The 17,037-nt window shown below is 42.3% G+C and overlaps 1 protein-coding gene across 7 annotated transcripts in view; it reads right to left on the bottom strand.

Moving 5' to 3' along the window:
- Positions 1–17,037, bottom strand: part of ehbp1 (EH domain binding protein 1) — a 185,671-nt gene that overhangs the window by 2,286 nt on the left and 166,348 nt on the right. For all 7 annotated transcript variants that reach the window (XM_088086125.1, XM_088086127.1, XM_088086128.1 and 4 more), the window contains 2 exons: positions 12,027–12,126; positions 10,139–10,212 (listed from right to left, as the gene is read on the bottom strand). In XM_088086125.1, the coding sequence (XP_087942251.1) occupies positions 10,139–10,212; positions 12,027–12,126 (174 nt within the window). The remainder of the gene's footprint in view (positions 1–10,138; positions 10,213–12,026; positions 12,127–17,037) is intronic.

The raw sequence follows: 17,037 nt of genomic DNA, 5'->3' as shown, positions 1-17,037 counted from the left end.
ACAGGAATGTATGAAGTCCTCAATCATAAATCAAAAAACAGATGATTTCACTTCATGTTTGAAAAGAATTTCATCATGCTGCATTGTAAAGCGACAGCTATTTACATTTTGTGTTTATATTTTTAAGGTTAAGTTTAGTAAAATAGTCTGGGATAAAGCTTGAGAAAAATTATGTTTCTGTTTCCTCGTAGTTCAAGATTCAAAAAACAACCGGAGTTGTCTTTATGGTCCAAAATCTTTTAGAAAAACACTGAAATAAATACAAGCATCTAAAAGTCAAAGCCAGTTTGTTCCTCGGCTAAATAAACAAACAAACACGTGAGCCCCTGACTCTCCTCTCTCAGTTCTCCAGGGTCTTTGCAGGAAGGGGCCCCACAGGGCCCCACAGGGTCCAGGTGGGACCCCGATCCAAATCCCCTCAGCCTCTCCCTGGAGGGGAGGGGGGCTTCCCACAGGAGAGCACTCACTCCCCCTGGGGCTCAAATATCCGCCTGGCGCCCTTAGCTCCACATTCACCGGAGCGGCACTCCTCCTCCCTCCCTCACCCCAAAACTCACCCCAAACCAGCTTAAACAACGCCATCAAAACCACTCAGACTTGTGCACTTTAAACAATCCAGCTTCTAATTATCATGTCAAATAAGAACAACTTGTGCTGCACATACATTCGATTCTAGCATCGTTTTAGGTCCGCCTGAAAGATGTTCAGATACAGAAACGTCTCAGACTGACAAATAAAACCTCTGCAGATTTTCCGCGCTGTCCAACAGCTAAAGGAAATCTCAAGCTACTCCTCTGCTCAGTGTGAGAACGCGTCCCCCCCAAAATCCCTCCATCGTTTCATAAAAAAACCTGCTCCATCCCAGAGCGAATTCAAACACAGCTGAGACGTGTGCAACTTCTGTGGCGCGTAGGCAACTTCACCCCTCTATCAATATTTAACCGCCTATTGATTCGAGAATAAAAGGAATGTTGTAAAATGTCACTCCCAAAATAAGAGTGGCTTTATTAAAAATAAATATTCCCCCCTCCATCATTGAGTCAAATTGCGGCAGTCAGGCTGTGTGTGTGTGAGTGTGTGTGTGTCACGCTGGGCCCAGTGTGTTTGTCCTGAAAGGTCTGCGCTCTCTTCATTGGCCCCGCTCGTCCCTTTGAAGTCAACCACAGAGCGAAATGAACACAGTCCCAATATTTGGCTCTCTGCGCTCCTCTCTTCCTTTCTCTCCCTCGTTCTTATTTCTCAGGGAAGCAAATTTACTCTCCTCAGGCTTTGTGGAGGAGTCGACAAATATTATACAATAACCGCCAAATATGTCCAAACTGCATCTGAGGAGGCTTTTTTTTTTGGAGAAAAAAAAAAAGGTTAGTTTAGGGCAGTGATACTCAACTTATGGTCCCCAATACGGTGCCTTGTGGCCCCCCAAAACATTTTCTAATTCACAATGAAAATAAAGTGATTAATGCTGGGAACTGTTTCTGTACTTTTAGTATACATAAGGTGCCAGAGTGCATAAAACAAGAGCCTGTTTATCAAAAAACTGCCAAAGGAGGATCCCCTGCACCCCCGACAGAAGTCTTTGCTAAGTCCCAAATGTCCTAAAATCCTTGAAACATCCTAAAACCCCAGAAACGTCATAAAATCTAAGAAACGTCCTGCAGTTCTAGAAATGTTCTTAAGTTCTAGAAATGTCCTAAAATCCTCAAAACGCCCTAAAATTCAAGAAATGTTCTTAAAAAACAGGAAACATCCTAAAATCCTAGTAATGTTTTAAAATGCTAGAAATGTCCTAAAATCCCGGCCATCCTGTCATTTTGCAAAAGTGGCCCCCAAGAAAGTTGAGAATCCCTGCTTCAGGATGAAGATAATTTGTGTCGAGTGTGGAAACAGATGAGTCATCATGTGAGTCATCATATTTAGATAATTGTGAGACAGGAATCTGTGTGTATCCATATCCGCCATAACTCCACACTCTCCCACAATCCTCTCTCTCTCGACAAGGACGGCCCACAAGAGGAGGGTTCAGGACGAAAAAAAAAACTTCCCACAAAAACACAGAGAGGTATGTAAAAAAAAAAATTCCCTCTTGATCCTGCCCTCCTTATCCTTCAGAGCACATCTCAGCCAAAAAGGCAAAGTCCTGGTGGAGGGGTGGGGTGGGGTAACTGGGAGGGGGAGGGGGGCGAGCACAGTGCTGTCAATCACATGTCGCAGAGTCCCGCCCCCTCATTAGGAAGGTAAACAATAAAGAGAGCCGATGAGAGACGTGACCAGGCAACACCAGAGCAGGGCAGGCTGGGTAACCAGACACCCAGGAACAAACAAAACACCCTGCAGCCACTCAGAAGCCCCCCCTGCACGTTAGACCACGCCCCCCGAGAGAGAGAGAGTCAGAGAGAGAGAGAGAGAGGTTAGAGACTTGGAGGAGAGTGTACAACTCACATGGTGGGTGCGTATTCAGATAACCCTCGCCGTGCACGCCAACGGTAACCATGTGAGTCTGCACAAGGCACACAAGAATGCGCTGGTTCAAATCCCCATGAACCCCTCCTCCGCCCGGTCTCTCTTCGACGCTAAATTTATTCAAGAGAGCAAACTGGTCCAAAGCCCCGTTCTCTCAAAGCGAGGAGAGGCCGTCTGACGTGCATCCATCTATCCGTCTCTCTCTCTCGTTTCCTGTCTCACACACACAACAATGTCACTTCAAAAGGATTTGCAAATTCGTGTGTTGAGAGAAAACGTTCTGCAGACTTTTTGGACTTTTACAATACAAACTTATTCCCCCTTCATTCCTCTTCTTCACGTCTCCTCTGCTCTGCTCTCTCCACCTCTTGTTAGAGTGTAAAAGCCTCCAAAAGCTGGTTTTGGCCGAAGTCCAAGTGGAGTCAAGAGACAAAAAGTGTCACCAGATGAGAAGAAAGTCGACAGGCTGATAAATACAAACTATCTCAACAAGCAGCCAGGAGATTTGAGTCTCTGTTACATCACATGCAAATTCTGAACACTAGTGGTCCCATTCCTGGTTAAAGGCAAAAGGGTTGAAAATGTTAAGAACAAATCCTTTTTTCAGTTTAATCCAGCACTGATCTAATGAAGACTGATAATGTTTTTCTTTAGTTGATCCTACTGACATGTATCATCTTCCTCTGCGCCACCATCATCAAAAAAAGACTAAAAACACAACAATGGGTCACACTGTAGCACTGGATGTTCCATCATTACATAAACATGGGCACTTTTCGGTCATCGCCCTGCAGCTGAAATACCCGTTTGTGTTCCAAATGTGTATAAATCTGCAATTGAAAATGGACCCCGAAAAATACACGTTTGCTCCTGTTGGAGTAAAATTTGCTACAAATGGAAATTACTGCAAGCCACGTTACATTTGTACATTATTATGAAGCAGATGCGTTGAAACTTTATGTTGCAACAATGCTGTGGTTGACGTGTGGTTAGGTTTAGGTACGATATAACTTTAAGGTTAGAAAAACATCATGTTTTGGCTTTAAATACTTATTTTCAGGGGCAAAATCTTAGCAGGAAAAGCAACAATGGCCCAGAATACAATAACTGCTTTTTGTTGGACTATTTGCGCTGACATGTTGCCACAAAACATCCACGTCTGGAGCCTAAAAAGCTGATGGGAACACAGTAACTACTCGCTACAACACAACTGATTTTGCAGTTTATTTGGTCTCTAACGGCAGTCTGTAGCCTGTCAAGCATCTCGACCAGGTGTCACACCATCCAGCATCCCCTCCACCACCACGACAAGCGCTACATACAAAACCCGCGATATACCATATAACCGGGTGAAATTTCAGAAAGGTATGAAGAAATAGATACTGCCCAAGACAAGAAAAATACAATGTATGATGAAAAAACTCACAGATTACCTGTGTGCACGGCACTCACAGATGAATTCACTTATTAAATGTGGGCAAAATTAACAGAAACTGACGTGTTTCAGCTACAAACGCTGATGACGGCTTTGTAGCTGAAACGCATGCGTGACTCAGCTTTTTAGGAAATATCAGTGACCCGATTATAAAGATTTATGTCCTCAGTAGGAGCAGATGGGCTTGACTCATTTTGGCATTTTCATAGGATTTGTTGACGTTAATAAAACTATAGAATATCGCCAACTTTACTGTTTAACTGCAGGACAGCGAAGTTTTCAGTCAGCAACTTCAAACTTCATATATTCTCCTGTTGATTTAATTATCGTGGTTATCTTGACTCACAAATGAAAACTTTTACGAAACAGCTTTTAAAAACTGAAACAAGTTTGTTCATGAGCGAGCAGCAAACCCCCCTTCTAACCAGAAACTGAAGCATGAATCTAAAACAAAAAGCACGTCTGTTTCACCATATGTGACAATAACCAGCATATAATATCATGTTAGCCACACCACAGGAGGCGCTTGGAAAATACTTAAAGTCACATCCTCTGCGGGACTGACGGGAATACCAACATTTAAAGTACTTTATCTTCAGGTTTTTGTGTCACCTGAGCGAAGCAGCACAAACACTGCAAATAAATAACAAGAAAAGAAAAGATGTTATTTCCCTAAGTATCCCCCAAAAACTCAAGTCCGACAACTCGTGGAACGAAGATACTTGTTATCGGCGGTTCCAGTCAACTAGCAACCCTGAAAGAGTTGGCGACATCATCAAAAGTCGCCCATGTGATAGGATTCCACAGTGCACCTAATCAATCAGGGTCTGTAGCGCGCCGCCCCGATGTGTTACAAAGCCCAAATAGATTTACAAATGCGAAGTGTGTGTGTGTGTGTTTGTGTGTGTGTGTGTCGGGGGTGTGGAGAGGGATAAGCTCCTGCATAGGATTACATATTGATTTTAAACATATAAAAAAGCTTATCATATCAAACCGTAACAGGAAAAACTCTGGGACCCGGCTATGCATAAATCCCTTTTAGATGGCGAGAGGGCGTCCACTTTAAAACACGCGCTCGCACACACACACACACACACACACACACACACACACACACACACACACACACGCAGGCCCTTCGAAGGGAGCCAAGACACAGTTTTGTGTGTGTGCATACATAGGTGTGAATCGGTAAGCAGATAAAGAGGGCATAGTGGATCAATTTTGTGGCAGGGAGATGAGAGTGTGGCATACAGATGGCATTTTCCCGCCTGGCATCACACCAACAAGTTTACAAGGGAGGTGGTTATCACTGAGCATGCTCGTAAACAACATCAACGCCAGCCCGCCGGTCTCCGAACGTCCCCAACTGTTTTATTCTGCAACAGCTGCACGTTTAATCAAACTCAGGAAACTTTTTAAAGCATCATGATGTTTGAGAAACATCCACTTCTTGCCTCTTTTATCCCGACTGTGACGCTCGGAGGCTGTAAAGAAACAAAACCACTCAGAGTCATCGCCGCTCTCTGGTGTTAATTAGTGTAACATGCTGCACTTTACTAATTTCCATCAATATCTGTTCTCTAGTCAGGGTTGCTTCATCTTAAGGTAAGTTAGATTTTAGACTATTCACACTTTGAAATGCCACTTGACCAATTTTACAATAATGAAAAAACAAAACATGAACCAAAATCAATTATTTGAGCTTATGGAACTATTTTACTCAGATGTTCATTCTTACATAAAATATATATTTTTTGTCTTGTGGTGGAAATGAGGGTAGAACAGAGCTGCCGTTTATTGGTGGGTTTTCTTGTTAATTTTCTGTTTCTCATTTCTCATAGCATTTTTTCAGAGCTCTGAAAGACTTATTTTAGTCATTTAATACCAATTAAGTCCTTATGAATGTAATGGCTTTTCAGACTTTTCATGGATTCGTGGGAACTCTGTCTATTAGTGCAGGGATGTACAAAGTCCAGCTTTGGGGGCCAAACGTGGCCCTTGGACTGATTTTAAATGGCCCCCGGCTTGATGTTTAAAATATACACAGATATTGGTTAATTAAGAAAGATCACTGTATTTTTTCCATTCACCCACGATGACAGGACTATCACTATTATTCATAAACAGACGTAAACACGTAAAGTCATCATCGAAGGCCGCCACGTTCAAGAATCGTGGAAAAACACTTTTTCACTAAAAGATAAAACATTTGCATTTGTCTCATTTGTATGTTATTCTTGTTTTAGTAACCGGTATGATGTGAGAAACAGCTGGATTCAGATATTTTCACATTATCTAATCAGGCCCACAAATAAAGTTTGGACGTCTTTGATAATTGAGAAGGTACCTGTTCGTTATATTAAATCTCCTTTTCTTCTCAGTTTCAGCTGATGCTGACTGCTCAAAACTGCAGGAAAATAATTTCCCAAATTATAAAGATTATTATTTCCATTTAGTAATCATGAAATGTTAAACAGCAATAAATTTAAGATTAAGCTTCCTCTCTGCTGCATCTCCACCTCTGAAGTATTCCCCTCTACATTTCCTTTCCCCGTCTGCGGCTTTTATACGCGTTTGAAATTTGTGTTTCATCACGACAGCAAAAATGACTGTTAAGATCTTCTAAGTCATAAAAAAATCTAAGAAAAGTTTTGAAGAATTTGTTCTTTCGCAGAATATCAGCTTCAGAGTTGATTTCAGAGGAACCCTCTCCTCCTGACTCCTCTTTCCACCTCAAAGCGCTTTCGTCTTTCTTCCCCTCATCCTCTCATCCTCCCTCTCATGTGTCTGAGTGTCATGCAGCTCAAGTCAGCAATACAAATGTAGAATAAAACGTCATGAGTCAAACTTTTTTCTCTCGCTCTGTTCCGGTCTGCAGCAGCAAACACAGACTGAGTCAAGAAGTCAAACCCAGCTGGCGGTTTACTTCATATCTCCTGCTTCTATCTCTAAAATCTGAAATATTTACAGTAATAAAAAGGCTATTCTTAAGATTTATCGTTACGTTAGTGGTGGAGTTGGGTTAATTGTCCAGTTTGCTTAAATCGGCTTGATTTTATGCAAACTGGCTGAACTGGCATTTGCAATTTGCTCTGGTTGATTAAAAACTAAATCAGCAACCAGTTCTGATGGCACCAAAACACTAAACCCAAGTTGTATTGTAGTAATAAGCAAAATGACAAATTGATTAACAGAGTCTTAAGATTATATTTAATACAGAGCCACAAGCATCTGACAGGCTGTGAGCCGAAGACGGCAACATGAAAGAGAGATTTCAGCAGAGGTGGAAAGTTGGACGAGTTGTTTTTGTCTACTAGAAAGTTAATGTGCTTTTTAGGTGACAAGATGTGGCAAAGTCAGCCTCTCAAGGAAGCTAAAAGTAGGTCAATATGACAAAATTTTAGATTTGAAGCCTACGAAAGAGGTGTCCAGCCTAGCTGCTGGCGACATGGTTCGCTGTTTGGACCTGAACTTTGGTCGGTTGCTCTGTTTCTATTAATTTTATTCCTGTCGCTCACTTTGAAAGTGCAGAAAGGGAGGAAGAACGGCTGATTGGTGAAGCTGAAGTGCTGAATCATCTTTATGATACCTCCTGATTTCATGACAAAAACTAAAATAAGGTGGCAGCTGGTTGGAGGGAGAATGTCAGAGAGCTGGAAGTTTCGGTTTCTGACAATTGCTAATGGTAACCTTCCTGCTGTTGGTTATATTTTATGTCATTTCCAGTTTATCACGATATAAAACTCATTTCTATTTCAATGTACAAACATAAGACGACAGCAAGTACTCATCCATCTTTGAGGTGGTTACATTTCCAGTCTGTTCCAATCAGGAGCGGCTGCTATATCAAATAAGACTAGACCTACTGGCTGTGGTAGTTTGTTGTTGTTGTTTTTTGTTTCGATTTGTTTGTCCTGTCTTGGTCAGTCTTGTCTTAACTGTAATGTAATCTAATGTATGCGTTGCCTAACATAACCTGTTTTTCAATATTTGAATGTTTTTATACTAATCAACATACACAGAACTGTTACCACGCAGTCAGTTAGCTGTAACACACATCGGCTGTAACACACATCGGCTGCAACACACATCGGCTGCAACACACATCGGCTGTAACACACATCCACCTGGACAGACTGTGTGTGCTGATGATGAAGACTGAAGTCCAACATGTAACTATGTGGAGCGACTGAGAGGAAGAGATAGAGGGAGAGTGGTGTGTGTGTATCATTGCAGGTGTATATTTTTCTCAGCAGGTGTGTGTGTCAGGTGTATCTTTGTGATGTGTGTGTTTTCCTCTCTGCTCTGACTCACAGTGCATCTCTCTCTCTCTCTCTCTCTGTCATCGACCGGCCAACCAAATCAGCAATTACTCGCACGCCCGACCATCGCTCAATGGACCTGCCCAAGCACCAAATAAGAGCTGGGGAGCTGGGCGGCACACACACACACACACACACACACACACACGCATGGTCACAAACATACACATACATATAAAACGACAGACACACAGGTGGACACACAAACACACCTGTGAGATGTAAACACACAGATGCAGACAAACAGACCAAGAGATCTTCATACACACACACACACACACACACACACACACACTCACACTCTGTCACACACACACACACACACACACACACACACACACACACACACACACACACACACACACACACACACACACACACACACACACACACACACACACACACACACACACCTCTCTCCCCAGCAGCTCAGAACTATCTGTGGCTGCTACAGAAAGGTAGAGCCTGTGAATGTTAAGTGCTTCCCTTAGGGAGGAAAATAAGGCCGGCTGATAAGTTAGTCAGCTGCAAATCCAACAAGTCCACATGAAGGCAGAGAGGAGCGCGGTGACACGACACACACCACCTCTCCACCTCACCTCACACACTATCTCTGCTCTCTCACCTCCACACACACACACACGCACACACGCACACACACACACACACACACACACACACACACACACAGAACACATTTGATATATACAGAAATATGCACTCACAGAGGCAACAGGAAACTTCCCGACACAAACACACACAACGAAGAGACAAAAGGACACACAGCGGAAACTCTGTGCTGCGAACACACACTGGCACATGAACCAGAACTACTGAAATCCTCCCATTTGACTCGAGCTGCGGACACGCTGCAGCTCGATAAATATAAATAAATAAATAAAATGGCCATGCAAAGACAGAGGAACGTGGACGCAGGCAGCGTGGCGCCGTCTGCAGCTCCTGCTTGGCTACGCATGTCTGCTCCCCTCAGCCTCCTTTCTTGCTAATTACAATTGATTTATTATGGACCAGGTAGCTTATCAGGTGCCCGGTGAAATTACAATGGGTGTCCGAAGGCTGTGAGGAGAATGAGGGGGGCGTTGGGGGAAGGGGGTGGTGGTGGTCAATGTCGAATGGCAAAATCAATTAGCATTGATTGGCAAAAGGTTCATTTTGCCAAAGAGGACGCAGTCGAAGGGGATTAAACTTCCCTGGCCCCCTGACAACTTTGATACGACACAATGGCTGCTTCTCTGGCTGCGGTATAGTTAACAAGCTTTCAATACTATAACTGCATCTGCTTTTTTTTTCAAGCCGTCTCTCAATGTGGCCGCGGCTGGATTTCAAATCAGACATCGGCTAGTCGGGGTCTAGCTAGGAAAAAGATAGCATTGATCAAGTATCAGGGAGTGAAATCCCTCGCAAGCTCGCATCTTAATCCTCATCAAGGAGGCGACGCAGAATTCAAATCATCCTGCTTCGGGCTCTTGATGAAGGCTGGCCGACAGCCGGAAAAGAAAGGCTCATGAAAACAATACAGGAGGAGAAACATGGATCAACAGTAGCTTCACCTTCGATTTTGACCATAAACAGCTTCCCTTCATGAACGCGAAATGTAAAATAAACTTCAACTGTTGCTGTTTGTCTTCTCTGGAGGACATTTGGTCAGCTAAAGAAACATTAGGAGATGTTCCAACTTCAACATGAAAAGTGACTCAAACTGTTGTGAAATCAGTATGTGCAATTATTTGGCGTCAAAATGCGTCTAATGACACAAAGTTCAGAAATTTAAACACACAAGTAAGATTTTTTTCGTGAAACAGAGAGGAGAGATGACACATTTCTGCTGTCTGATACCTGCAGACACCATATTAAATCCATAGACGTGTGTGTGTGTGTGTGTGTGTGTGTGTCGTACCCTCGATGGCCAGCATGGCTCTCAGCTCTCTGTTCAGCAGTTCGAAGCGTCTCTCCAGATCGTGCTCTTTCTCCCTGTGGCAAGTTAGACAGAGAGAGAGAGAAGAGAGGAAAAAAACACACACAGACAACAAAGTTCATCAATATGTTAATGACTAAATCATTAAGCACTTAAAGAAACCTGCAATAAACATCGATTCAGCTACTCGCCTGGACCTTCTCCGGCTTCGCATTAATCTACTGCACATAACTGATACACATACTGCGCTCACACAGCCCTGGGTGGATGTGAGGAACGTGCTCGGTGTGTGTTTGAGGGAAAAGGGGAAACAAAAAGAGCAGAAAGGTGGTGACAATGCATAAACGAGAAATGAAAAAGACAACGACATAAATGTGATTCTATGGACATGCCATGAGTGTGTGTGTGTGGTCTACATGTGTGTGTGTGTATGCAGCACAAATTAAATTCTTTCCTCTTTCAGTCATATTAAAAAATGAGCTTATTCGGTCCCTAATAGAATTCGTCCTTCACAGGCGTCTTTTCTTCTTCGCCTCCACAAAGAGAGAACAGAAAGGGCTAATAATCAGCCCTTCTGTCAATTGGCCACTTTAAAAGCCTCCCCTTTCCCACGATGTAATGTGATTATGAATACTTCAATCTCTCCTCCACTCGCACACTTTGAAATCCCAACAGCCGCAAATGGAGAAAAAAAAAAGGGCAGCGTGTGTGTGCGTCTCCACCTGTCGCAGCTGACCACATACAAAGAGACTAGCGATAGAGTGATGATCGCTACATTTCTATTGATTTCATATCCCGTCCACATGTAAATCAATGAGCGGATAGACAGAGGGGGTGAATGGAGTGGGGAGTACGCTCCCGCCCCATGTGGCTTCGACGAGTTTGATCCAGTACTTGAATATGAGAGGGATCTTTCCAGGTTTTTAGTATTTCTAACAGGGTTTCCGCACATTTATTCAAAATTCCAAACTTTTCCAGACTCAAATTTCAAAACTTCTCTGCGGATTGTTTTAGACCTTATCTGATTATCTGAGTGCAGATAGCCAGACGTTTATTATGCAAATAAATGGCTTTAAAATCTAACTATTAACATGCAAATTACATTCTGAGTATATATACCTGTCACATGATTGTAGCCCGATACTGTAGCTTGTAAAAATCAATAAACACCAAACCAAGACACCTTCATCTCTGCCCCAAAAGGAAGTAAACTAACAGCTGACATTTGTTTCCATTGACATAAAAATTAAAATTCATCCTACTATAACAGGATTGGTGATGTTGTCTCTGACAGTCCTGACAATAACCACAAACGGGGCAAATTTGACCTATTTCAGCTAACTAAAGGTGCATAATTAAAGAATCATCTTATTCTTGTTGTATCTGCAGAAAAGTTTCAGGCTGATGTCAATATTTAATTTCAAAGGCCTTTATCTGATACCGATGACGTGGCGGCACCATCTTACATCTCTAGAAAGAAGCTTCTAATTTTAACAGTCTCTGCTGCCTTGTTTATTTACTGTTTCCATGGAAACAAAGACAAATGCAGAAATGAAGGTTTACTTATACAGTAAAGATAGTAAAGTCTGTTTACTTTTCTGATAACTACATCCCTGGGCAACTCACAAATGTTCAGCCAAACTTAATATTTGGTTATTTAGGTTTACTTATGCAGAGAAGATACTCATTCAGAACTGGAAATTACTAAAATCGTTTTTTTCCCGTAATGCGTAGGAACCCTGATCTCAGTGCACGAAAGGAAATGAAAGAAAACGAACTGGTGCTTATGGTTTGAAAACAGTGCATTGTGGGTTTAGTGTTAATTTGTGGACAGACAGTAACACAGTCAGCAGTACAGTGAGATACATACAGCAGAGAGAGCTGGTTCTGGCGTCTGATGAGTGCGTTCTTCTTGTTGACCAACATGAACCACTCCTGCATCATGGCCTCCTCCTCCTCCTTGTTGTTGCCTGGAAAATGCACACAAACCGAAAAACAAGCACAGTTACATACATGATACAGCACCATTTCAATAAGCTGTTAGTATTTATCCCTCAGTTGTTTCTTTGCACCTTTTTAAAGACAAAAAGTCAGGTGTTAAAAGACAAATAGAGAACAATAAATTGAGTCTGATAGATTAAAAGTCATTTTCTATCTTTGCTTGTGTCTTAAAATAACAAAATTAGGGCTCAGTGTATACAGAGCATGAAAGAGATGCTCTAGATAAACCACTCAGCTAAGTCTTTTCGCCACTGCAGAGTCAGTTTGTCCACCAGATGTTTATGTGTGTGTGAGTGTGTGTATGTGTGTGTGTAAATACACTGCTCTCGCTTATGTTCCTTGTGTAAACATTCACATACTTCACACCATGTCTTCACAACGTCAATACGGCTTCAACCGGGGCGGGATTAACTCGGCGATTACCGTCGAGCGCCTTTACAGAGTGGAGCCTCTCACTGTAGGGCAATACATATCCCACCAATCACTCAGCGGGCCATAAAAAGGAAAAAATAAAATGTGTGTCTGGTACTCTGTGACGCTTAGTGTAATACCTGCTCAACACATGGGAGAGCTAGCAAGGCTCAGATGCATGGCTAATGTAAGCTTCGCCCACGCCTGGGGCTAAAGCTCTGTGCTGTAACTTACTTACAGGGTACAATGGGATGCGCACAACTGATACGGACAAAGCTCACTGAACGGAGAGCTTCAAATGTTAGCCACTAGAACGGCCTCCATCGGGCATGTTTGACCCGGAGTAAAGACTGGAAGAGGAGCTGAGTGTTTGGCATTTATCTGCTGTGTCACTGTACTAAAACCAGATCATCATGATGATTTATAAAGGGATTCAGTGATTAGCACACTGGTCATTAAAGAGTTATTTTCCAGCTGTTCTGCATCTTGATGTCTTTTAATACAGAGCAAGCGAGCAAAACTTTATGTATATGAAACATCAGGTGGAGGCACGATGTGCGAAGAACAAGTTGCAGGCACAAAACAAAGCCAGAAACTGACTATAAAAAAACTCCCTAAAATAATTATTACGATTAAGCATAAATCAATAAATGATACAAGGACATGTGAGTCAAGACTGATCAAATTAAAAACAAAATTAAATAAAAATAATAATATTAAAGGTAGACATTAAATGAGGACAATACATATGATTTAAAATAAAGAAAATAAGACATATAGATCTATAAAAGATGATAATACATGAGTAAAACCAACAAAATAAGATGAAATAACAGATAGATAAAAAAGTAGTAGTAAGTACAGAAAAATGATCTTGTTATTAAGATGAAATCCTTCATGAAATATATGAATTTACATTGAATTTTGTAGTTTAAGTGACAGGATCAGGCCATTAAATGTATTAAAATTCTCCAAGACCAATTACAGAAGATAAAACTATATATTTGACATGATTAATGGAGGCATCTTTCCACATTAGTGCAATATTTCAGTAATTTTTAGGATGCACAGCAGAGTAAACACCTGTTACTACATACAGACACAAACTGAGTTTTGGGTTCAGTTTGTGTGTTAAAGCTGACATGCAGATCGTTACAAATACCATCAAATTCAAATTGTTTGCTTTTGTTTTGGTATTTAGTTTTTCGTTCTTTCTCTCCGTGTAAATAAACTGTGCTGTGGTCAGCTCACTTAGCGCTGTTTATGTCTAGAATTGGGATATAAGCTTCGTGGCACTGGAGGCCATTTAAACAGCGACAGCAGCATTAATCTGACACTCAGTGCGTCTGTGAAGAGAAGAAATGGATGAAAACAGAGGACGCGAGATGAAAGATCGTCTTAAGGCTTATGTTATTATCTCTCGCCGTTTTTTTTCTCTCGCTTTCTCAAGAGGAAGGTTTAATAGCTGCAAAGCTACGACAGCCATCATAACAGAATTAACACTAAGAGGACGTTTCATACCACTTATTTATTAATTGGGGGCCGTCTGAATAATAAGAGAGGCACTGGTGAGCTGTATTAAGAAAAACATGCAACATTCATTCTTCTCTATATATAAAGAGTTCACGAGAACATTTCTTTGATTTATTATCTCTAACATGTGGCTTTTGCACATTAGTGAAGAGGGGTTTTAAGCTCATTTTACTCATGCTTTTCTTACAAGACTATAAACTTAAAAACAACAGGTTTGGTGCTTTATGGGCGTCTGAATGTGATCACAATCTGTGCATAAATGATTGATGGAGCTGCTCAGGAGAAAACCAGCCAAACACACACGCCAGCGCTCATGGCAGAGGCGAGGGAGCATCGGGCCGCTGCGTCATTGACGACAAAAGGCAGGCGCGTGGATGTGTGCGCGGACACCGGTGAGTGTGTGGACATTTGTGATACTCTGAGCCAGCAGATGTATGTAATTTCATTTAGGAGGGTGGAGCGGGGAGGGGGAGTGAGAGAGAGGAAAAAAAGAACGAGCGAATGAAAGAAAGCTTCAGGATTTAGCGGAATCGGGGGCTCGTGGATTACTGTAGTCAACTTTGAAACGGACGACACTCGGAGGGGGGATAAAGCCGGCGCTGACAGGTCATTGTGCTGCCTCGAAGTCAAATAAAACAAGCAAATAATAATGGCAAATATTAAGCTCCTGTGACATTGTGGCGAGGCGGGCTGGAAGACGAGGGGGGATTATAAAGCTATATCCCCCACCGCTAGCCAGCCAGCAGCCACCAGCCAACCACCAGCCGCATTTTCTGAAAGGAGGGAGGGGAGGCGAAGGGAGGGAGGGGAAGGAAAGGAGGAGAGGAAAGAGAGAAAGGCAGGGAGGTCAGAGGAGAGGTAGGATGAAGGAGAAGAGGGTAGAAGGGAGAGATGAGGGATGGACAGACGGGAAAATGGTGAATGTGGGAGCGACTGGAGGAGGGAGGGAGACGGAGGGAGTAAGGGCAAGCAGGTGAGAGATATCAAAGCAGAGAAAGAAAGGAGGTGATGGAGGGATGAAGGGAGGACGAGTGGCGCAGGATGTGACAGCTGCTCAGCCTCCTCCTCCCTTCACTCTCCAGAGCTGAACTTCGACCTCCGGATACTACCTGAGTCTTAAAGAGACACGCGTGTCTACATTGAGTCACGTTTACTGTTTATATCGGGGAGCTAAAACTCTTTAATACACATCCAAATAAAATACAAGAAACATTTCACATTAGATGGAGGACAATTTCATGATACATTTAGTTTTTTAATATGCCAGTAGACGGGTTTCCATTAACCCGTAAATTGCACAAACTGAAACTGTGACTATAAAATACATGTTTCCTAATGGAAACATGTCAAACTCACGCCTGTACGCTGCTGGAAACTGGCAAAAACAAGTCATGGAGAAGGGGAGGAACCAACCAAAAGCACGGCTTCATTTTAAGAAGAAAGATGACAACACTAAGTGGGTTTCCTTTACAGATTTGCACAAAACGTAAGTGATATTAAATTTATATATATATATATATATAAATTTCAGACTGTGATGTCTTTAAATTGAAAATTTTAAGTAAAACTAATCATCTTTCTACGCAACACGGGCTCTACGCACAAATGCCCCTGATAACCAACACAGAAGGACAGCGAGTGCTGAGGGTAAATATCCTGTTTTGACACATTAGCACCAACCAAGGCAGGCTAAACTAATTTTTCTTTGCCTTAAAATAAATAAATTAATAATAATAATAATAATAACATAATAGCTGAAAACCTGAGTAGGGCTGCTTTTTTTCCTCACAGATTATTGATCAGAAATCAATAAGAGAATCGATAAAGAATTGGACCGATAAGCTGAATCCATAATGGCACTGGTATCAATAAAATCTTATCGCTTCACAACCCACGGAAACATTCAGTAAAATTTGTGAAAAGAAATGACTATTTTAGTTACATATGTAAAAATATTCAGCTGTCCTCTGGTGGTCAGTGGTTAAATTAAGGCTCTGGTGCAGCGCTGAGGGTTTGATTCCCGCTGATATCCGCTCTCTGTCGGTAATGAGCGTGCCCACAGAATGGCATATGTTACGAGTGACAACAACAGAGGAAAAAACTGGTGAACGTTGTGTTGTGTGAAGACAAATGGTGTAAATATCCCTGGCAAGCTCTGCTGACACTGTGTCTGTGAATCCAGCCTTGGCTCCGAGAAGCTGTGGATCCATGCTGGCTCTCAGGGGGCCATCTTGGATCAAAGCATCTGGCGGTTTGGCAGGTTGCATTCTGGGTCTTGCTGCTTGCCTTACACGCCATTTCTCAGTGCTCAACACAGAGCAGGGCAGAGCAAAGAAAAAATTAAAAACACAGGCCAAAATCTACTGAGACTGGAGCAATAAGTTTGGCACGAGTACAATGTTTGATCAGGACATCAAAGGATTAGTGAAATATGTCTGATGGAGATACTCCGGGTTTCCCTACCTACAGCAAACTTTATCAGCATTAATATCATGTCTGGTGTTACCTCAGCTATCAATGTGGCTGCGATGGTGAGAATCACACAAGATACACACACACACACGGCCAAGATACAACTGATACACACATCCCGACAACCCCTCTATCTGATTGCCTGTCTCCCTCTTCTCTTGTTTCACTCTCTCTGTCTCACAAACACAAGCGAGATACAATGACACAGACTGCTGTGTGTGTGTGTGTGTGTGTGTGTGTGTGTGTGTGTGGGGAGACTGTTATTCTTAAGGAATGAAGACAGGCTGGTTAGTAAGGGTCATCGTGTGTTTATATGCATCCACATGAGACACAGAGAGAGTAAGAAATAAAAGAAAGAAGCAAAGACGGGGTGAAAAGACAGCGTGAGCCTCTATAGCCAAATAAGATTAAGATGGCTATCTTGGCCACCGTTCCATTCAGAGTAGATAGGAATAATGAAACCC

This window comes from Plectropomus leopardus, chromosome 13, assembly GCF_026936395.1.
Source record: "Plectropomus leopardus strain MGB_pleo_1.0 chromosome 13, ASM2693639v1, whole genome shotgun sequence".
NCBI classification, from domain to species: domain Eukaryota; kingdom Metazoa; phylum Chordata; class Actinopteri; order Perciformes; family Serranidae; genus Plectropomus; species Plectropomus leopardus.
Note: the sequence above shows the minus strand (reverse complement) of the source record. Positions and strands in the feature narration are given on the sequence as shown.